We start from the raw sequence: 22,739 nt of genomic DNA on the forward strand, positions 1-22,739 counted from the left end.
GACAGACTTTAGTGATTGTTAACTGAAGCTAAGTTAGTTTGTGAGTTAGCAGGCGGTGGGAAAATTATCCCTCTTATGTTCATTGATCTCGTTAGAGATTGATAGATATTAAGGGATATAGAGCAAAGACAAGGGGATGGAGTTAGTTCATAAATCAGGTGTGATATCATTGAAAGGTGAAACATGAGAGATACACGGTAGCGTAGTGGTTAGTGTGACGCTATTACAGTGCCAGCGATCGGGGTTCGATTCCTGACGCTGTCTGTAAGGAGTTTGTACATTCTCCCGTGTCTGCGTGGGTTTCCTCCTGGTGCTCTGGTTTCCTCCCACATTCCAAAGACGTACGGGTAGGTTAACATGGGTTTAAAATGGGCGGCGCGGACTCGTTGGGCCGGAAGGGCCTGTTACCACCCTGTAAATAAAAAAAAATTAAAAAAAAGAAGCAGAGTAGGTCATATGGCTCCCCTTGGGTCTTCTCTGCCACTCAACAAGATCATGGCTGCGATATCCCTTGAGAGGAAAAGTTCTTCCTTGTCTGTTGTCTTAAATAGATGAGTCCATGCTCTGAAACTATTCCTCCTTATTTCTAGTTTTCGCTATGAGGGAATTATCCTCTCAGCATCCAACCTGTCAAGTCACCTCAAAACTTTAAACTTGTAGTAAGATCACCACTCATTTTGAACTCGACTCCACACTTACATCAAGTCAATCCCTTTATGCCAAAAATCAACCTAGTGAATCTCCTCTGCATTGCTGTAATGCAAGTATTACCCTCCTTAAACAAGATGCAAATTCCCCACACACCTTTCCTCCCCTGTAAGTCTTCTTGTCAGTTTGGACAGGGATGTGGACAAGAGCCTAATTTTGGTGTAAAGCATTTCAGTGTGCAAAATGAAAGTAATTCTGAAGATCAAGTAAACAGGCTTGAGTGCTAAGCAAGCAATCTACTCCTGCTGCCGTTTTCCCAACTTTCTGACAATGTCCACGTAATCTTCCTGACATTTTCACCCTTCTTGAGCGAAGTTCTAGCTGTTGTTGCTGAGGATCTAGGGGGGAAGTGCAGGGGAAGATACTGAAACGTTTTGAAAGTTCTGCAAAGATAGACCTTGGCTCCAGATCAAATGTTGTGCAGCGTCTGTTTGGGTTTGTCAACAAAACTAAGACTTTGGAAATTTTGCTGTGCTAAGCTTTTATTTTTAACAAGGTTTATGATGGTATTGCCCTAAGTAATGCAATGCTTAACATAGTGATCCAAAAAAGGCAACTGCACAGAATTAACAGTGGTCTTAGGCCTGGCCAGTGCTGTTACTAAGAGAGGTCTATTATGATATAATTCTCTTAGCAACAGGGAAGTGGCATGTGTAGCCTTATTTAGTTAATCACACTTTGGAGGTTTCAGTATTGACTGGCACTTGGCCATCTGTTCCTCCTTGCTAGGGCCTAAATTTCTGCAGTATCTCACAAGCCTAATACCACGGCAACCACTCAGCAATGCCTGTCTAAATTTACTTTTCTTCCTTTTGCTTTCAGATTGCTGATAAGAGGTACTCCTTCGCCTTCTGAAGTATTGAGGAAATGCTTTACAATTGACCACCCGCCTACAACTCATCGACTTAGGTTTACGACTGAGAAAGAAATTCCAGTCCTTTCAAGCTACAGCCAACTCACCTCAGAAGCGGTTCCTCAGAAATAAATTATTACTTTCATTTTGCACATAGAGATGTTCTGCACCGTGGACAGACTCTTCAGCGCATCCTTGGTGTGGTCCAAACTGCCGATGAAACTTTGAGAGTTGGCTGGGAGTGAGGAGAAGCATAATGCCAAGCTGATGTTCAGAGGGGCAAGTGGCCCATCAACTGGACACAACCTGGTTTAGCCTTCTTTCTTGATTCCTGAATTAACTTCTCTTTGCCTGATCGCAGGCTGACGTAGGAATGTTGAGCGGCAAGTTGCAGAAAGATTTGGCATGGAATCTACATTTCCCAACATCTGCTGCACTGCCATGGCCTTGCCTGACTCAAGAACAATGATGTTTTGATTGGTTTGATGCGTTTATTTAACATTACTTATTACATCATGGCCACACCCAGCTTATAACGCCTTTCCTTTGAGAGGGAGCAGATGTTAAGGCAATCAGTTCAAACCTCCCTTCATTTCCATTGTCTCCCTCCCACACCCCAAATCTGTAACCCAGTTAAGGAGATCCATTAGATATGCACAGTCAAAGTGTTGGCATCTTTGGCGCCTTCTACATCCGACTTTTCAGAACAAAGATGGCCATCTGCCTTGGCTGGACTGAGCCCAAGGCCAGTCTCAAACACCAGCTTGAACTTCACCAGCACAGTGGCTTATCAAGCTACTGCCATGTAGGTGTCATATATCCCATATATAGGTGTTGAAGTCTGAAAGTGTAAAAAGTGGCAGTGTTTTTTTTAATGTATTTGTGAGTTTTTCTGAACATGTGGCAAGTTCTTGTGATAACCAAATAGGCCTTGAACCTTGGGTTGCCAATTCTGGTTTTCCATTTTCCTGGAGGTTTCATAAGGACCTCCTGTCATTCACCTGCCCCATCCCCTCCTTGCAGTCTCACTAGTCTCGAGGTGGCTCCTTTCTGCACTGATTGGACCAAGTCTTGATTACCTAATTGGATGATACTTGATTAGATGACAGACCATTATTATCTCACTTCCCAATAATTTACAGTCAATAAATGTTCAGACAATAAGTGAGAAAACAAAGAATTTTGTTCAGTAGTCTACTTGTTTAATTTCTGTTCTGCATCTTCTGAAGATTAATCTTGACTCCACACTGATTTTAGAGGGTTGTTAACCTTGTATGAGCATGTGTCACCAATCCCCTGATGTACCTGGGAGCCTACTTTGATGTATGTGCAATTAATCTACTATTTACAAATTGCATTAATGATGAGTTCTATACTCTAATTAGATTGAAACCATATGCCTCAGTGTGGACACCATGGGCCTTGTTCATTGGAGCTTGGCCACTGATGGTTGGCCAACACAATTCCATTGGCTCCACCATAACAGAAGTTTGATCCTTTATTTTCTGCTATTTCTGCTTTTAGCTGTTCCTATCTCATGCTGTTATTATTTTATTCTATCTCGCTTACCATCTCTATATGTCCTCTCTTCCTCTCACCACTTGTTTTTCTCTTATTTCATCCTCATCAATTTTCTTTCATTCTTATGTCTTGCCATTCTCACATTTTCTTTTCTCTGTTGTCCCTCTTTTATGTACCATTCTGGCTCCTTCCTCATTGTTCCCTCTCTCTCGTTCGCTCCCTGTGGATGCAGCTCCTTCTTTTGAAGCCCTGTCACCTCAGCACCCTGGTAGAATTCACAACACAGTCATCCCAAGTTCCTGGGACAGTCCCTATTTTCACCTAGATACTCCATCCTAATTAATATTCAATCCCACACATATTCCAACCTGTCCACGGCCTCCTCCACTGCCAGAGTGAGGCCCAACATAATCTAGAAGAACAACATTTTATCTTCTGTCCAGGCACTTTGCAACCTTCTAGAATAAACACTGAATTTTCCAACATTCAGATGAACTGCTCTTTCATCATTTCCTATTATGATACTCATGTTCCTTTTCTTAAAAATGCCTCATTAACAGTCAGTACTCATGCTCCTTATCACCTGAAATGTCTTAACCTATCTCCATGTGGTCTTTTGTCTTACACCTCCCTCCAGCTCTCCTTTGAAAACTGTAAATCCTCCACTCTTTCCCCAATTCTCTGACCTGAAATGTCGACTGGTTTCTCTTTCCACAGATGCTGCTTGACTGGCTGAGTTCTTCCGGCATTTCTGGTTTTGTTTCACCCATCCCTAGCCTACTCAAGCCCTCTCAGCTTTGTGCAAATATGGAAAATGATAATTAACAGAAATATTAATGAGGAATTTATAAATACTATGTATATTGTTTTAATTAAGGTGATTATTTATTAATAAGGGTGAGGGAAGCTAGAAGCAGTCACTTTGTTTAGTCTCTTTTGGTAGCTGTGCTTAGTCTGTTCCCAGATATCAGCTTATTCATCCCTAACACACACACACTGCCCACTCAGATACCAGTCCCTCATTATCTATACACATAACCTGTTTCAGTTTCAGTTTCAGGAACCAGCTCCTTCACCACCCAAACATACGTCTGTACTACTCTTAGACCAAAATCAAAGGCAGAACCTATTCCACTCTCAGATACCAATTCTTGCATCATCCATCACGCTTGTCCAATTGTAAGGTAGCATTTATATTAGTACCATCTGTACCACGATGGCATGAACACAGTGGGCCGAAGAGCCTTTCTCTCTGCTGTATGACTCTACAACTCCTCCATCACTAACATGTAGCCTGTCACACTCAGATACTACCTCCTTTGACCCCACATCCTCTAGGATGCCAGCTGTTCCATTCCTCACACAGCATGGTCCCATTCTCAGATACCAACTCCATCACCCTCTCAGCAGACTGGTTGTTGGCATAATTACCTCATCTTTATTAAGCTGGAAAGAGTGCGGAAAAGATGCATGAGGATGTTACCGTTACTGGAGGGCTTGACTTATGAGAAGAGGCTGGATGGGCTGGGACTTTTTCCCTGGAGCGTAGGAGGCTGAGGCGTAACCTTATGGAGGTATGTAAAATTATGAGGGGCATAGGTAAGGTAGATGGTCGCAGTCTTCTTCCCAGGGTAGGAGAGTCTAAAACTGGAGGGCATTGGTTTAAGGTGAGAGGGGAAAGATTTAAAAGGGACCTGAGGGGTTCACACAGAGGGCGATGGATATACGGAAGGAACTGTTAGGGGAAGTGATAGGGGTGTCTACAACTACAATGTTTAAAAGACATTTAGGATAGGTACATAGATAGGAAAGATTTAGAGGGATATGGGCCAAACGCAGGTGGGTGGGACCAGCTCAGGTAGATTACTTGGTCAGCATTGAGGAGTTGGACCGAAGGGCCTGTTTCCATGCTGTATAAGTCTTCAACTGACCCTGCATATCGGACAGGTTAATTTCTATCTTCTTCTGGTTACTGAGCACTGGTTTATGTGAAGCCTTTGTGAGATGGGTCAGCCTCCAAAAGAAGAGGAATGAGTGTAATTGGGCGGCGTGGGCTCATTGGGCCGGAAAAGCCTGTTACCGTGCTGTATAAAGTTGAAAGTGTGTTAGTGAGTGGTGTGCTAACTGCTCAGAGTTTGGCAGATGGTCCTATGAAACTGTGCCTTCTTCACAGTTGCTTTGCATTACACAAGAGCAGTATGATCGTAATGTATATCTTTGGAGGGGAAAGGCTGACATGAGCAAAGATACCTATGAGCAATAGATTACGTTAAGTGGTGTCTTTTAATGCATATGGCCTCCATAAAGAGAAACACCCAAGATCAATATGTTACAGGCTGCAACTGGAAACATGAGCTTGGTTGTCTTGACAGATGTTTTAACCTTACCTCCAGTACCGGAGAAGCCATATAGCACCCTTCCACTCTTCCAAGGTTTTGATCCCCAGGTCAAAATCAGAATCATTACCAACACCTTAAAGAAAAGGTTTTATCACATGATCCTCCTCACCAATCCCCTCCCAATAACCAAACTCCATTCCTCCCTATCCTTCCACCACCTGTGGCTCCACACGTCCACATTGCAGAGCCTCATCTTCCCAACACATCCATCATTGCAGAAATTCAGCTTTCATTGGATAGCGAACAGGCTACCGTCACCCCATTCGATGATAGTTCACAGTCAAACTGCCATTCTTTTGCTTATCTTTGATATTTTTATAATCCAGATATTCTTGATCAAAATGTTGGAATATAAATGTGCATTTTTGTTAGCTTCACCCTGAGATACTTCCCCAGGATGTTGTATGCAGAAGTAATCCGGAGATTAACCTACAATTCTGGAGTCTTGACAGCAACCTATCTCCCTCACACAGCCACTAAATCACTTCATGAAGATGTTTTCCAATACAAATTCAGTGTTAGTTTCTCAAAACCCGTGCAATTTGAAGCTTTGTTAGAACATAGCATAACCCCCAGTGTCTGAATACCATACAATCCAATAACCTATCCACTGTGTTGTGAGACTGAGGAAGCAAAAAATAAGCTTTTCTGAAGTGCCTATCTGCAGGACACCGTCGTATATTTTCACATTCTTTCACTTCAATTCTTTCCTCAATATTCCATCCTGTGAACTCTGATGTACAAAGCATTTAGGATTCATGTGGTGTGTGTGTATTTTTTTAAAGAGGACTGCTTGCTTTTCTCTCTAACTCCAATTTACTGTACATATGATGCATCAATGAAGTAACTTTCTCTTGATCCCCCCTGGAACCCATTGATTTTTACTGATTGAATGGATTGTAAAGCAAAATGTGCTTTCCTTTTTATTGTACATGTTTCTGAGTGAAATATATAATTTTTTTCTCTTCCAATAAATGCATTTTAATGTATGGAAAGAAACATGGATTTAAGGCAGATTACATAATGTGTCGATGCTTGTAGCGAGATTTCATGTTTTCGCTCTTAATTGATAATCTAGATATCGCTGAAGCAGATTGACAATAAAAGTTACCCTGTGTCACTGGTGTTGACCAGTTTAGTCATTCGTACCATGATTCACTGTGATAGAATACCACCCATTCCTTGGGCAGGCACGGTAGCGTAGCAGTTAGCGTAACGCTATTACAGTGCCAGCGACCGGGGTTCAATTCCCACCGCTGTCTGTAAGGAGTTTGTACATTCTCCCCATGTCTACGTGGGTTTCCTCCGGGTGCTCTGGTTTCCTCCCACATTCCAAAGACATACGGGTAGGTTAATTTGGGTTTAAAATGGGCAGCGCGGACTCATTGGGCCGGAAGGGCCTGTTACCACGCTGTAAATAAATAAATAAAATGAATTTGGTGAGGTAATCCTCCATGCAAAGTGTGAACGTGGCAATACAGTTACATCAGCACGTATGAAATAAGATGGGAGTATAAAACTTTATAGATTGGCCTTGTAGAGTGTATAAAATCATAAGGGGGCATAGATAGGGTGAATGCACACAGTCTTTTCCCCAGAGAACAGGAATCAAAATCTAGAGGGCATGGGTTTAAGATAAGAGGGGAAAGATTTGAAAAGGACCTGAGGGAAAACTTCTTCACGCAGAGGGTGGTGGGGAGATGGAACGAGCTGCCAGAGGAAGTGGTTGAGGAAGGTGCAGTAACAATATTCAAAAGGCACTTGGACAGGAACACCGATAAGAAAAGTTCAGAGGGATATGGGCCAAACACAGATAAATGGGACTAGCTTGGATGGGCATCTTGGTCAGCATGGATGGGTTGTGCTGAAGGGCCTGTTTCTGTGCTGTAGGACTATGAGTAGGCCTTTTGGCCCCTTATTCCTGCTCTGCCATTCAGTTTCATTGCCGCTCTTCGACCTCAGTGCCACTCCATATCCTTGGACTGTCTTAAATATCTATTGATCCCTCTCTCGAAGATATTGTACATTTCAATAAGATCACCTATCATTCTTCAAAACACTCAAGAGTAGTTAATCTTTCCTCGTATGACAAACCTGCTGCCTAGGAATCCCATCTGGAGAACCTTCTTTTGCACTCCCTCTATTATACATATAACCCAGTTTGTGAAAGCACACCTGTACACAGTACTTTTGCTGCAGTGTCCCCAGAGCTCTATGTAGAGAGTTTAGCACTTAAGAGGCCATTTGTTCCAGCAAGCCTGCCCCATTGTTTGTGGTTTACACAAAGCCTCCTCCATTCCTCTTACATTTCTTCTTTGTATCCTTATATAGTTTGCCGTCCAACATGCATCAATACAATTTACTTCAACCACTTGCTTTTGTAGTTTCACCCATATTATAACCAGTACTGAATTTATTAGACAACCGTATATTTGTGGTCCCCCTGTGTACCACCAAGAATAGATTTATCTCTACTTTCAAATCAGCCCCAAACCTGGTAGCCTTACGTATTCTAGAGAGCCTTCAGAAATGGCCACTTGAGATGAAGAGAAGGAAATTCTTTTCTGAGGTTCATGAACGATTAGAAACCCATGGCAGCTGAATCATTGAATATATTTAAGGTCTTTGGTCCACAGGGAGCCATGGATTACAAAAGCAATCAACATTGGAGCTGAGGCCAAGGTCAGATCAGACCAGAAGAGATAGGAACAGAACTAGGCCATTTGGCCCATCGTCTGCTCTGCCATTTAATCATGGCTGATTTTTTCAACCCCATTCTCCCACCTTCTCCCTGTAACCCTTAACCCCCTCACCAATCAAGAACCTATCAATCTCTGCCTTAAATACACCCAATGATTTGGCCTCCACCGCCCTCTGTGGCAACGAATTCCACAGATTCACTGCCCTCTGGCTGAAGAAATTCCTCCTCATCTCAGTTCTAAAGGGACACCCCTTTATTCTGAGGCTGTGCCCTCGGATCCTGGACTCTCCCACTGATGGAAACATCCTCTCCACGTCCACTCTATCCAGGCCTTTCAGTGTCCAGTAGGTTTCAGTGAGATCCCCCCTCATCCTCCTGAACTCAGCTATGACCTTATTGAACTGAAGGACAATAGGAGCTACTCCTGCACCTATTCTTGTGTTCATATACGCTCTTATCACTGCCTCCTAAGCACTGGCCATAACTTGCATCCTTCCCATCTACATACAGTACTTCCGTTACTAAAAATGTTGATCTACACTGAAATAAAACATTGCAAATGTTTTAAGTTCCTGGGAGTCAACGTCTCAGAGGATCTGTCCTGGGCCCAACACATTGATGCAATCACGAAGAAGGCACGCCAGCAGCTCTACTTCATTAGGAGTTTGAGGAGATTTTGTATGTCACAGAAGACTCTTACAAATTTCTATAGATGTACGGTGGAGAGCATTCTGACTGGGTGCATCACAGCCTGGTACGGAGGCTCCAATGCACAGGATCGCAAGAGACTGCAGAGAGTTGTAGATTCAGCCAGCTCCATCACAGGCACAACCCTCCCCACCATCGAGGACATCTTCAAGAGGTGGTGCCTCAAGAAGGCAACATCCACCATCAGGGACCCTCACTGTCTAGGACATGCCTCTTCTCACTACTACCATCGGGGAGGAGGTACAGGAGCCTGAAGACCCACGTTCAATGATTCAGGAACAGCTTCTTCCCCTCTACAATCAGATTTCTGAACGGTCCATGAACATTGTTCCTTTTTTTTGCACTATTTATTTATTTTTGTAATTTATAGTAATTTTATGTCTGCACTGTACTGCCGCCACAAAACAACAACTTCCGTGACATATAAGTCAGTGATAATAAATCTGATTCTGATCCTGTAAGTTGTTAAATGTGTGAATCACGGCCCCAACCATTCCCTCAGGATTCAGATTCCAATCACCCTCCGGGAGAAAAAATTCTTCCCCCTATCTCCTATCAGCCTCTTGTTTAAACCTAAACCCACACCCTCTAGTTTTAGATGTCTCTGCTAACTGTTACATTAATGGCCAAGAGATCCATTCTATTTAAATAGAAGGACCCTATACCTCCTACCACATTTCAATGGTTTTCTCAGACTATAACATGTTTAAACTGAGAAAAAATTAGGAGAGGTACTGTTGATCCTTCGCTTAAATTTGAGGAAGTTTGGAGTCCATTTATTCAATACTTCCATACGATATAAGCTGACCTTTTACGAATCCCCTTCAATAACCATAAAACCATAGAAAAATACAGCACAATACAGGCCCTTCAGCCCACCATGTTGTGCCGACCTTCGAACCACACCTAAGACTATATAACCTTTGAATATAGAGGAGCGGAGCTGACGACATAATGTTTTTTTTTAACCAAAGAAATATCAGTCCAGTTTTTTTTTTGAAGCTTTTGGTTTGCTTTTGATTTTGTTTTGATTTGGGGGTTTTCTTTTCATATAATCAAATTTCTTTTCAATTTCTTTTTTTTTCTGTATCATGTTCACTTAGCAAGAGGGTGGGATGTCCAGATTACATATTTTACTCCTTGTGAGTACAAATTAACATTATTGTTGTTTTGATCTCTTTGCATCACACGTATAATTATTAATATTTTGTATATTAATTTGAATTAATTTGAAATTCAATAAAAAGATTGAAAAAGAAAGATATCTCTGCTATGGGATGAACTTCCCTACTCTCAACTCTATCACTACCCCACATAATTTTGTACACCTTTATCCGTCCATGGGACCTCTACACAAATGCTATTCCAAATCCCGCTCAAGAACTGAAATGGAATGTCAGTGGTGTTGCTAAGTTTTTGGGAATTGTCAGACGTGGGGCATCTTGTAGGGGTTACGGAATGGGGGCAGCAGGTATTAATACAAACAAGAACCAACCAGTCTTCAAAATCATGTTGAAATGTAAAGTACAAGCAATAATCAGTTTTGAAATTAAAAGCTATCTACAGAGTTCAGGCTGCTGACCCACAGCAGGATGCTCAAGAGATATGGTTTTGTATACTAACGTGACCATGGGACGTTCTCATATCAGCCAGATATCAGACAATGGGCTGTATTAATTGGCTTTCATCAAACCTTTGTTCTCCCTCATTCCTGTGGCCACCTCACCCCTTCTCTTTCCCCTCCCCCACCCTCGACAAGCCCCTCTACTCCCCACCTCCTTCCCTTTATTCCATGGTCCACTGCCCTCTCCTACCGGCTTCCTTCATCTTCAGCCCTTTGCCTCTTCCACCATGAGGTCGAGAGGGTTGAGAGCTTCAGGTTCCTAGGAGTGAACATCACCAATAACCTGTCCTGGTCTAACCACGTAGACGCTATGGCCAAGAAAGCTCACCAGCACCTGTACTTCCTCAGGAGGCTACAGAAATTTGGCATGTCCCCTTTGACACTCACCAACTTTTACTGATGCACCATGGAAAGCATCCTATCTGAATGCATCACGGCTTGGTACGGCAACTGCTCTGCCTGGGACTGCAAGAAACTGCAGAGAGTTGTAGACACAGCTCAACACATCACGGAAACCAGCCTCCCCTCCATGGACTCAGTCTACACCTCTCGGTGAAGCAGCCAGCATAATCAAAGACCACACCCACCCGGGCCATTCTCTGTTCTCCCCTCTCCCATCAGGCAGAAGATACAGGAGCTTGAGGACACATGCCACCAGGCTCAAGGACAGCTTCTATCCCATGGTGATAAGACTATTGAATGGTTCCCTTATACGATGAGATGGACTCTTGACTTCACAATCTACCTCGTTATGACCTTGCACCTTATTGTCCACCTGCAATGCACTTCCCTGTAGCTGTGACACTTTACTCTGTTTTCCGTTATTGTTTTTAACCTGTACTACAGCAATGCACTGTGCAATGAATTGACCTGTACAAACGGTATGCAAGACAAGTTTTTCACTGTACCTCGGTACAGGTGACAATAATAAACCAACACTAATACCTATCACCTCTCAGCTTCTCACATCACTCCCTTTCATCTGCTCTCCCCCACCCACCTACCTTCCCCCTCTCACCTGGACTCACCTATCACCTGCCACCCTGAGCTCCCCTTCCCCTGACCTTCTTATTCTGGCTTCTGCCCTCTTCCGTTCCAGTCCTGATGAAGGGTCTCGACCCAAACATGGACTGTTTATTTCCCTCCATGGATGCCGCCTGACCAGCCAAGTTCCTCCAGCACTTTGTGTGTGTTGCTCTGGATTCCAGCATCTGCAGAATCTCTTGTGTGTCTACAGCTCAGTTATTTTGCACCCTTCTTCCAAAGATCAAGGAGGACTCCTTGACTACACTTAATTTTGTCACTTGCTCTATCAGTAACTGTGTACTCAGAATCAGCCTTCACAGCACTAATCTTGGGCATCTAGTTTTCTGTCCTCAGAAGCTTTTTAGACCATCCGTGTGAATTATTTTGTCCCAGCAAAGGTGTTTGAACCTTCAGAGGTGTCTCCTCAGTTACAATGCGCTCCCACTGTAAATATTTTCTTCAATGGAACCATCTGTCAGATTCAAAATATTGCAGTAAAAGATGTCATTGAGCTTTTGAAATTGTATTGAGTCACCTGAAGTTACCTATGTTCTTAAGGGTATAAAAGCTTGATGTATTCTGAGTTCGGAGAGATTCTACTGAGAGAGTCTCCAAGATAATGTCCTTTAAAGACCTTCATATCTACCAGTTTCTCAGAATCAGAATCAGATTTATTATCACTGACTTATACGTTGTGAAGTTTGTTGTGTTGCGGCTGCAGAACAGTGCAAAGATATAAAATTACTATAATTACAAAAATAAATATATAGTGCAAAAAAGAATAACAAGGTAGTGTTCATGGGTTCATGGACTGTTCAGAAATCTGATGGCGGAGGGGAAGAAGCTGTTCCTGAATCGTTGAGTGTGGGTCTTCAGGCTCTTGTACCTTCTACCCAATGGTAGTAATGAGAAGAGGGCATGTCCCGGGTGGTGAGGGTCCTTAGTGACGGATGCCGCCTTCTTGAGGCACCGCCTCTTGAAGATGTCCTCGATGGCGGGGAGGGTTGTGCCTGTGATGGAGCTGGCTAAGTCTATTGTTCAAGAAAGGCTCTATGAATAAACCAGGAAATTATAGGTTGGTGAGACTGATGTCAGTCGTGGGTAAATTATTAGAAGACATTCTAAGGGACAGGATATATAAGTATTTGGATAGACGGGGCCTGATTAGGAATAGCAACATGGCTTTGTGCATGGTAAGTCATGACTAACCAGTCTTATAGAGGTTTTTGAGGAGGTTACCAAGAAGGTCGATGAGGGAAAGGCGGTGGACATTGTCTATGTGGACTTTAGCAAAGTCCCACATGGGAGGCTGGTCCAGAAGGTTAAGTCACTTGGCATTCAGGATGAAGTAGATTGGATTCAACATTGGCTTAGTTGGAGAAGCCAGAGAGTGGTAATAGATGGTTGTCTCTCTGACTGGAGGCCTGTGACTAGTGGTGTGCCGCAGGGGTTGGTGCTGGGTCTGTTGTTGTTTATCATCTATATTAATGATTTAGGTGATAATGTGGTAAACTGGATCAGCAAATTTGCAGATGACACCAAGATTGGGGGTGTAGTGGACAGCGAGGAAGGCTATCAAAGCTTGCAGCGTGATCTTGACCAGCTAGGAAAATGGGATGAAAAATCGCTGATGGAATTTAATGAAGACAAGTGTGAGGTGTCGCACTTTGGGAGGACAAACAGGGTAAGACTTACACAGTGAATGGTAGGGCTCTGAGGTGTGCGGTAGAACAGAGGGACCTGGGAATACAGATCTATAGTTCCTTAAAAGTGGTGTCACAGGTAGATAGGGTCGTAAAGAAAGCTTTTGCCACTTCGGCCTTCATAAATCAGGGCACCGAGTACAGGAGTTGGGATGTTATGTTGACATTGTACAAGAAGTTGGTGAGGCCAAATTTAGAGTATTGTGTGCAGTTCTGGTCACCTGCCTACAGGATAGATATCAATAAGTTTGAAAGAGTGCTGAGAAAATTTACAAGGATGTTGCTGGGACTTGAGGACCTGAATTATAGGGAAAGGTTGAATAGGGTAGAACTTTATTCCCTGGAGCGCAGGAGAATGAGGGGAGATCTTACAGAGGGATCTGATACAGAATTATGAGGGAATTATAGGGTGAATGCATGCAGGCTTTTTCCCCTAAGGTTGGGTGAGACTAGAACTAGAGGACATAGGTTTAGGGTGAAAGGTGAAATATTTAAGGGGAATCTGAGGGGAAACTTCTTCACTCAGAGGGTGGTGCGAGTGTGGAACGAGCTGCCAGTGGAAGTGGTGGATGTGGGTTCAATTGTAATATTTGGGAGGAGTCTGGAAAGGTACATGGATGGGACAGGTTTGGAGGGATATGATCTGGGTGCAGGTAGATGGGACTAGGCAGATCAGGTTGGCATGGACTAGATGGGCCAAAGGGTCTGTTTCTGTGCTGTAGTGCTCTGTGACTCTATAACCCACTGCAGCCTCTTGCAATCCTGTGCATTGGAGCCTCCGTACCAGACGGTGATGCAACCAGTCAGAATGCTCTCCACCGCACATCCTTAGAAATTGTAAGAGTCTTGGGTCACGTACCAAATCTCCTCAAACCCCAAATGAAGTAGAGCCGCTGGCGTGCCTTCTTTGTGATTGCATCAATGTGTTGGGCCCAGGACAGGTCCTCTGAGATATTAATGCCCAGGAACTTGAAGCTGCTCACCCTTTCCACCGCTGACCCCTCAATGAGGACTGGTGTGTGTTCTCCCAACTTTCCCTTCCTGAAGTCCACAATCAGTTCCTTGGTCTTGCTGACGTTGAGTGCGAGGTTGTTGTTGCGACACCACTCAACCAGCCGATCTACCTCACTCCTGTACACCTCCTCGTCGCCCTCTGAGATTCTGCCAACAACAGTGGTGTCGTTGGCAAATTTATAATTTCATCAGTGACTTAGTCACAGTCACAACACTAAGGAGATTGGTAATTTTTTTAATCTATTCTTTCAGGGGTTGCGGATATCACTGGTATTGTCAGCATTCATTGTTCAGCCCCAACTGTCCTTGAACTGAGGCAGTTAAGAGGCAACCACATTGTTGGGTCTGGGGACTACATACAGACCAAACCGTGTAAGAAAAGCAGAATCCCTTCCCTGAAAGACACAGCGAACCAAGACAATACAAGACAAGACAAGACAAGACAAGATAAGACATCTTTATCAGTCACATGTACATCGAAACACACAGTGAAATGCATCTTTTGCGTCGAGTGTTCTGGGGGCAGCCCGCAAGTGTCGCCACGCTTCCGGCGCCAACATAGCACACCCACAACTTCCTAACCCGTACGTCTTTGGAATGTGGGAGGAAACCAGAGCACCCGGAGGAAACCCACACAGACACAGGGAGAACATACAAACTCCTTACAGACAGCAGCCGGAATTGAACCTTGGTTTCTGGTGCTGTAATAGTGTTATGCTAACTGCTACACTACCGTGCCTGCCCTTGGGAATAGTAAAGGGAAAAAATAACTGGCGGGAGTTGTCTGTAGCCCATCAAATAATAACATTACAGCGGCACAGGCAATAAACCAAGAAATAGATGTAGCAGAGGATGCGGAGAGTCTACAGAGAGATATAGATAGGTTAAGTGAGTGGGCAAGGGTCTGGCAGATGGAGTACAATGTTGGTAAATGCGAGGTCATCCACTTGGAAGGAAAAATAGAAGATCAGATTATTATTTAAATGGTGAAAGATTGCAGCGTGCTGTTGTGCAGAGGGACTCGGGAGTGCTTGTGCATGAATCGCAAAAGGTTGGTTTGCAGGTGCAACAGTTTATCAAGAAGTGGGTTTTTCCTACAGTTCAGTAGATTCGCAGTTACGGTAACTTCAGGCTAGCTTTTCTCACAGATTTCTTTCGTTTCCCAGCTGCCCTAAGTAGGAATCAAACACGATTCTGTCAATGGTTGTAACTCTGGTTGCTGCTTCAGAAACTTAAGCCCTTTGCTACCCTACCTCGTAAACACATCAACACTCTGCGGTAAGAAATGAAAGGCTTCCTTTATCTTCTCACAGTTCTCAACACAGCCTCAATTGCTTAAAGTACACAAAGGTTCTTTGATAGTCATTAACCTGTGAGGCGCGGCAACCATTTTAAGCTGGACCAGCTGACCAGCTGATGTTTTGGTGATGTCGGCTGAGGATTGAACCTTGAGCACATCACCAATGAGAGCTCTGCACTTGAAATGAAGCTTTGGACAAAGGAACAGGAGGACAAGCCCTTCACTGGGGTGATGGTGATTGGTATTGGTGGTGATGTCAGCGTATAGGAGCGAGATGGGACACTGGGTCGGGTGGTGCCACAACAACAACCTCTCTTCAACATCAGCAAAACTAAAGAGCTGATTGTCGACTTCAATAAGAGGATGGAGGACAAACATTTGCCAGTCTACATTGGGGGATCAGCAAATGAGATGGTCAGCAGCTTTAAATTCCTGGGCGTTAACATATGGAATGTCCTGTCCTGGGCCCAGCACATAGATGCAATCACAAGGAAGGCGCGCCAGCGTCTTTACTTTCTTAGAAGATGAAGGAGGTTCGGAATGTCACCGGATGTTGTCAATATAGATTTTAAGAAAGACCATGTAAAAGGCAGGCTGGCAAAATCTGAGGCTTGTGGAAAAGCATCAATGTCCAAGTTGGACAAAAAAAGCATCAATGTCCAAGTTGGCTGAAGACATTGAGCTGTGCTGAAGGGTGCTTTTCAGATGGGGAGATGGTAGCCAGTGTTGTTCCCAAGGCTCAGCGTTAGGAACACTGCTTATTTTTATTGCATGTATGTGACTTAGATATTGGAATGCAGTATAAAATTTAGCAAAGACACCGACTATAGAAGTGGAACAAACAATGAGGAAAGTAACAAGCGTTTGCAACAGGACAGAGATATGTTGGCAAGGTGGGCAGGCAGGAGGAAGATGGAATTTAGTACACTGAGGGGGAATTGGAATTGGAATTGGTTTATTATTGTCACTTGTACCGACGTACAGCAAAGTATTTGTCTTGCATCTGTTCCTACAGATCATTACACAGTGCATCGAGGTAGTACAAGGTAAAACAATAAAAGTATGCAGAATAAAGTGTAACAGTTACAGAGAAAGTGCAGTGCAGGCAGACAATAAGGTGCAAGTTCATAATGAGGTAGATTGTGAGGTTAAAAGTCCACTTTATCGTACTAGGAAACTGTTCAATAGACTTATAGCAGCGGGATAGAAGCTGTTCTTGAGCCTGGTGGTACGTGCTTTCAGGTTTTTGTGTCTTCTGCCTGATGGGAGAGGAGAGAAGAGAGAATGCCTGGGGTTGGTGGAGTCTTTGATGTATTTTGGCAGAGGGGTAGGGAGAAGCAATAGAAGCAAGTTTTACCGAGTGCAGGAAGAGAATTCGTGCACAGATCTTTTACAGTGGCAACTCATAGTGAGAGAGTGGTCAGCAAGGAGATTGGGATCTTGGGCTTTAGAAATAACAAAGGAATTATGTTGAGCCTTTAAAAAATGATGGCACAGTGACACACTGGTAGGACTGCTCCCTCACAGCTCCAGAGACCCAGGTTCGATCCTGACCTCTTGCACTGTCTGTGTGCGTGTGTGTGGAGTTTGCACATTCTCCCAGTGACTGCGTGGGTTTCCCCCGGGTGCTCCGGTTCCCTCCCACATCCCAACGACATGCGGGGTCAGTGGATTAATTGACAGCTATAAATTGCCCGCCTAGTGTGCGGGTGAGGGGTAGAATCTGGGGGGAGTTGACGGGAATGTGGGGAGAATGAAATGGGATCCGTGTAAATGGGTGCTTCATGGTCAGCATGGACTCAGTGGGCCGAAGGGCCTATTTCTGGCCTATAAGGCTCCATGACTTTGATTAGAGGTAAGAGAACTTGGACAGTGTCTGAGGCCGTCCAGTCCCTCAGCCAAGGGATAAGTCTGTGAACATTTCGTCATTGATCTTTGCTCATTGTGGCTCAGACCCACAAAGGACCCCTGAGAGAGGCTGATTGCTTATAGTCGTACGGTGCAGAAACAGGCCCTTCGGCCCAACTGGTCCATGCCAGCAAAGGTGCCCATTTAAGCTAGTCCCATTTGCCAATGCTCTGAATCTTTCCTATGCATGTCCCTGTCCAAATGTCTTTTAAAAGTTGTTACTGTACCTGCCTCAACCACTTCTTCTGGCAGCTCGTTCCACGTACCCACCACCCTCTGTGTGAAAAAGTTGCCCCTTAAGTTCCTATTAAATCACTCCCCTCTCACCTTAAACCTGTACCCTCTAGTTCTTGGTTCCCTGACCCTGGGTGCATTCACCCTATCTATGCCCCTCATGATTTCATACACCTCTGTAAGATCATCTCTCAGTCTCCTATGTTACAAGGAATAAAGTCCTGGTCTTTAAATTTAAAATTTTTAAAAAAAATTTTATATTTTGTTTACAATGTGGTAACAGGCCCTTCCGGCCCAATGTGTCCGCGCCGCCCATTTTAAACCCATATTAACCTACCCGTACATCTTTGGAATGTGGGAGGAAACCCTCGCAGACACGGGAGAACGTACAAACTCCTTACAGACAGCGGCGGGAATCGAACCCCGATCGCTGGCGCTGTAATAGCGTCGCGCTAATCGCTACGCTACCATGCCGCCCCAATGAACTGACCCAGAGTGTTGTGTCCCCATTTATGCGCATGAAAAGAAGTCTTCTAAACAACTCGCCCTTTAAATGAGAGGTTCCCATTAAAGAAGGTCTTTATGGAGAGTCAAACAACCTGAATGATAAGCATTTCTTTTAAAGGTATTCTAATAGCAAGTGACCTTTCTTGAAGGGGCCTAATGGTACTTAAAAAGGCCCACTTCAAAAAGCTCTTTATGTTGGTATCGATGGTTATATCTCCTCTCAGTGTAATCTCCAATTGCACAGGGGCCTCAGAGGTAGTGGGCAGGCACAGTAGTGTAGCGGTTAGCATAATGCTATTACAGCGCCAGCGACCCGGGTTCAATTCCCGCCGCTGTCTGTAAGGAGTTTGTACGTTCTCCCCATGTCTGCGTGGGTTTCCTCCTGGTGCTCCGGTTTCCTCCCACGTTCCAAAGACGTATGGGTTAGGAAGTTGTGGGCATGCTATGTTGGCGCCGGAAGTGTGGCGACACTTGCGGGCTGCCCCCCAGAACACTCTACGCAAAAGATGCATTTCACTGTGTGTTTCGATGTACATGTGACTAATAAAGATATCATCTTGTTGTGCATAGGTCTGGTCTCCCTACCTAAGGAGGGATATAGAATCATAGTTATAGAGCATGGCCCTTCAGCCCAACTGCTCCATGCTGACCAAGATGCCCCATCCAAACTAGTCCCATTTGCCAGAATTTGGCCCATATCCCTCCAAACCTTTCCTATCCATGTACCTGTCCAAATGTCTTTTAGAAGTTGAAAAACACAATGATGCTGGAGGAACTCAGCATCATCATCCCCACAGACATGGGGAGAACGTACAAACTCCTCACAGACAGCAGCCAGAATTGAACCTGGGTTGCTAGCGCTGTAGTAGTGTTACGCTGACCTCTACACTACTGTAAGTACCTATCATACCACACCCACTCACCAGCACTTGGTCCACAATCAAGTAAAGTCAAGTTTATTGTCATGTGCACAAGTACGATGAAGGACAGGTACAATGAAAAACCTGCAGTGGCATCACAGGCACGTAAGATTTCTATTCGTCACATGTACATCGAAACACACAGTGAAATGCTTCTTTTGCATCGAGTGTTCTGGGGGCAGCCTGCAAGTGTCGCCACGCTTCCAGCGCCAACATAGCATGCCCACAACTTCCTAACCCGTACGTCTTTGGAATGTGGGAGGAAACCAGAGCACCCGGAGGAAACCCACGCAGACACGGGGAGAACGTACAAACTCCTTACAGACAGCGGCAGGAATTGAACCCTGGTTGCTGGCGCTGTAATAGCGTTACGCTAACCACTATGCTACCGTGCTGCCGTAACTATGTCTTGGTGATTTAAATGCTCGTCAAGATACTTCTTAAATATTGTGAGAGTCACTGCCTCCACCACCCCCTCAGGCAGTGCGTTCCAGATTCCAACCCCCCTCTGAGTGAAAAAATTCTTCCTCAGATCCCCTCTAAACCTTTTACTCCTCACCTTAAATGTGTGCTCTCTGGTCTTAGATGCATCTGCCATGGGGGAAAAGTTTCTTGTTATCTACCTATCTATGCCACTCATAGTTCTGTATACCTCTTCCAGGGACCCCCTCACCCTCAGCCTAAAGGGAATGCAATGAGGATTCACCAGATCAGTGGGACACCAGGTCCTCCTGTAAGGAGGGATTAAGCTGGCTGCATCTATTCTCTGCCTCAAGAAGGCAACATCCATCATCAAAGATCCCCACCATCCAGGCCGTGCCATCTTCTCGCAGCTCCCATCGGGCAGGAGGTACAGGAGCCTGAAGTCCCCACACCACCAGGTTCAGGAACAGCGACTTCCCTTCAACCATTCGGTTCTTGAACCATCCTGCACAACCCCAATCACTGTAGTTTAGCAAAACTGTGATCACTTTGCACTAAAGTGGACTTTTTTTTGTTCTCATTATGTTCTTTCTTGTAAAAATATTGTATAATTTATGTTTAATTTATGTTTTTCTTGTGAATGCTGTGTATCTGATGCTGTGCGCCTGTGATGCTGCTGCAAGTAAGTTTTTCACTGCACCTGTGCACACATGGACTTGTGCATGTGACAGTAAACTCGACTTTAACTCTGAATCTTAGAAGAATGAGAAATGATCTTGTGGAAATGTGCAGAATTCTCAAAGGGGCTTGACAGAGCAGATGCAGAACTGTTGTCTCCTTTTGAGTCCTGACGAGGAGTGCTCACCCTAAAGTTTTGAACTCTGTCTTTGTCTCTCTCCTCACAGATGCTGCAAAACCTGCTGTTTCCATATTTTCTGTTTCTATTTCAGATTTCCAGCATCTCAGATAAGATAAGATTTCTTTATCAGTCACATGTACATCGAAACACGCAGTGAAATGCATCTTTTGCGTAGAATGTTCTGGGGGCAGCCCGCAAGTGTCGCCACGCTTCCGGCGCCAATATAGCACGCCCACAACTTCCTAACCCGTACGTCTTTGGAATGTGGGAGGAAACCGGAGCACCCGGAGGAAACCCACGCAGACACACGGGGAGAACGTACAAACTCCTTACAGACAGCGGCAGGAATTGAACCCGGGTCGCTGGCGCTGTGATAGCGTTACGCTGACCGCTACTCTACTGTGCCTGCCCCTCTGAAGGCTTTTGATTAGATTCAGATTCAGGTCAGTTTGTCATCATGGACACCAGGGTGCAATGAAATTCCTTGCTGGCATGAAGCTCACAGAGTGAACAGTGTGCAGGGTAATAATAAATCCAGCAACAAGTACAGCGACGAGTGCAAAGCAGCAGAATCAGAGTCAGGGTTATTGTCACTGACTTATGATGTGAAATTTGTCGTGTGTTTGTTCTGCAGCAGCAGCACGGTGCAAAGACATAAACTTACTGTAGATTACAAGAAGAAATAAATAGTACCAAAAAAATGGAACAACGAGGTAGTGTTCATGGGTTCATGGACTGTTCAGAAATCTGATGGTGGAGGGGAAACATCTTCAGGCTCCTGTACCTCCTCTCTGACGGTAGAAATGAGAAGAGGGCGTGTCCCGGAGGGTGAGGGTGCTGCAAAGACTGTAGTGCAAACTGAGGTGGTGCAAACTGAGGTGGTGCAAACTGAGGTAGTGCAAACGGAGGTGGTGCAAACTGAGGTAGTGCACACTGAGGCGGTGCAAACTGAGGTAGTGCAAACTGAGGCAGTACAAACGGAGGTGGTGCAAACTGAGGTAGTGCACACTGAGGTGGTGCAAACTGACGTAGTGCAAACTGAGGCAGTGCAAACGGAGGTGGTGCAAACTGAGGTAGTGCACACTGAGGTAGTGCAAACTGAGGTGGTGCACACTGAGGTAGTGCACACTGAAGCGGTGCAAACTGAGGTAGTGCACACTGAAGCGGTGCAAACCGAGGTAGTGCACACTGAGGCAGTGCAAATTGAGGTAGTGCAAACTGAGGTAGTGCACAAAGAGGTAGTGCAAACTGAGGTGGTGCACTCTGAGGTGGTGCAAAAAGAAATGCTAAAGTGAAAATAACGGAAGAGGTAGAGTGAAGAGTCCGAGAACATGGCAGCCCCACCGGGAAGGGGATGTGAGAGAGGTAATTGGTTCAGGAGTCTGTCAGCAGTGGGGAAGAAGCTGTTCTTGAGTCTGGACTTTAGGGATTTCAAGCTCCTGTATCTTCTCCCAGAAGGTAGAAGAGAGAAAAGGGAATGGCCGGGGTGGCAGGTATTCCTGACGATACCGTCAGCCTTCCTGAAGCACCTCACAGTGAATACGGACTGGATGGAAGGAGGTGATGGGCTGTGACGGACCGGGCAGTGTTTACTGCTCTCTGCAGGTCCCGTCGGCCCAGACTTCTCTCCCCAATGGGACTGAGAAGAAGCAGTCACTGAGACCGATGGGCTTCTGGATATTCAGGGAATCAAAGGATATGGGGATGGTGCAGGAAAGTGGTGGGGAGGCAGAAGATCAGCCGCATTCTCATTGCAAAGGAACAAAGGACCCTCTCCTAGTTCTATTTCTTGCATTCTTAGCCCCTCTTTTTTTAAATGTGCGCATCCTCTTTTAAAGGGGTCAGATGAAGGGCCTTGGGCCTGAAACGTTGACTCTTGTTTCCCTTTCGATAGACTTGCTGAGCTTTTCCAGCATCTTCTGATTTCATTTCAGATTTCCAGCATCCATTTGGGAGCACTTGATATTTTGGGTGTCTCTTTCCCTGGATTGCAACTTTGTGGACAGAATAGGGGCAGGCACGGTAGCGTAGCGGTTAAAATAACACTATTACAGCGCCAGTGACCTGGGTTCAATTCCCGCCACTGTCTGTTCTCCCCGTGTCTGCGTAGGTTTCCTCCGGGTGCTCCAGTTTCCTCCCACGTATGGGTTAGGAAGTTGTGGGCGTGCTATGTTGGACTGGAACGCGCTGCCAGTGGTAGGATCTGATACAATTGCGATGTTTAAGAGACATTGAGACAGGCACTTAAATAGGCAAGGCGCTTGGGATTAGTGCAGTTGGGATAAAGTCGGCATATCTGCAATGGGCTGAAGGGCCTGTTTCTGTTTTGTG

General features: G+C 44.9%; 1 protein-coding gene across 2 annotated transcripts in view; it reads left to right on the top strand.

Annotated features, from left to right (window-relative positions):
- The window catches only part of LOC127586589 (insulin receptor substrate 1-B-like), a 90,195-nt gene extending 83,594 nt beyond the window's left edge, over positions 1-6,601 (top strand). For both annotated transcript variants that reach the window (XM_052044669.1, XM_052044670.1), the window contains exon 3: positions 1,531-6,601. In XM_052044669.1, coding sequence (XP_051900629.1) covers positions 1,531-1,538 — 8 coding nt within the window. In that variant the 3' untranslated portion in view covers positions 1,539-6,601. The remainder of the gene's footprint in view (positions 1-1,530) is intronic.
- The last annotated feature ends 16,138 nt before the right edge of the window (positions 6,602-22,739 follow it).

Source organism: Pristis pectinata, chromosome 37 (genome assembly GCF_009764475.1).
Source record: "Pristis pectinata isolate sPriPec2 chromosome 37, sPriPec2.1.pri, whole genome shotgun sequence".
NCBI classification, from domain to species: Eukaryota; Metazoa; Chordata; class Chondrichthyes; order Rhinopristiformes; family Pristidae; genus Pristis; species Pristis pectinata.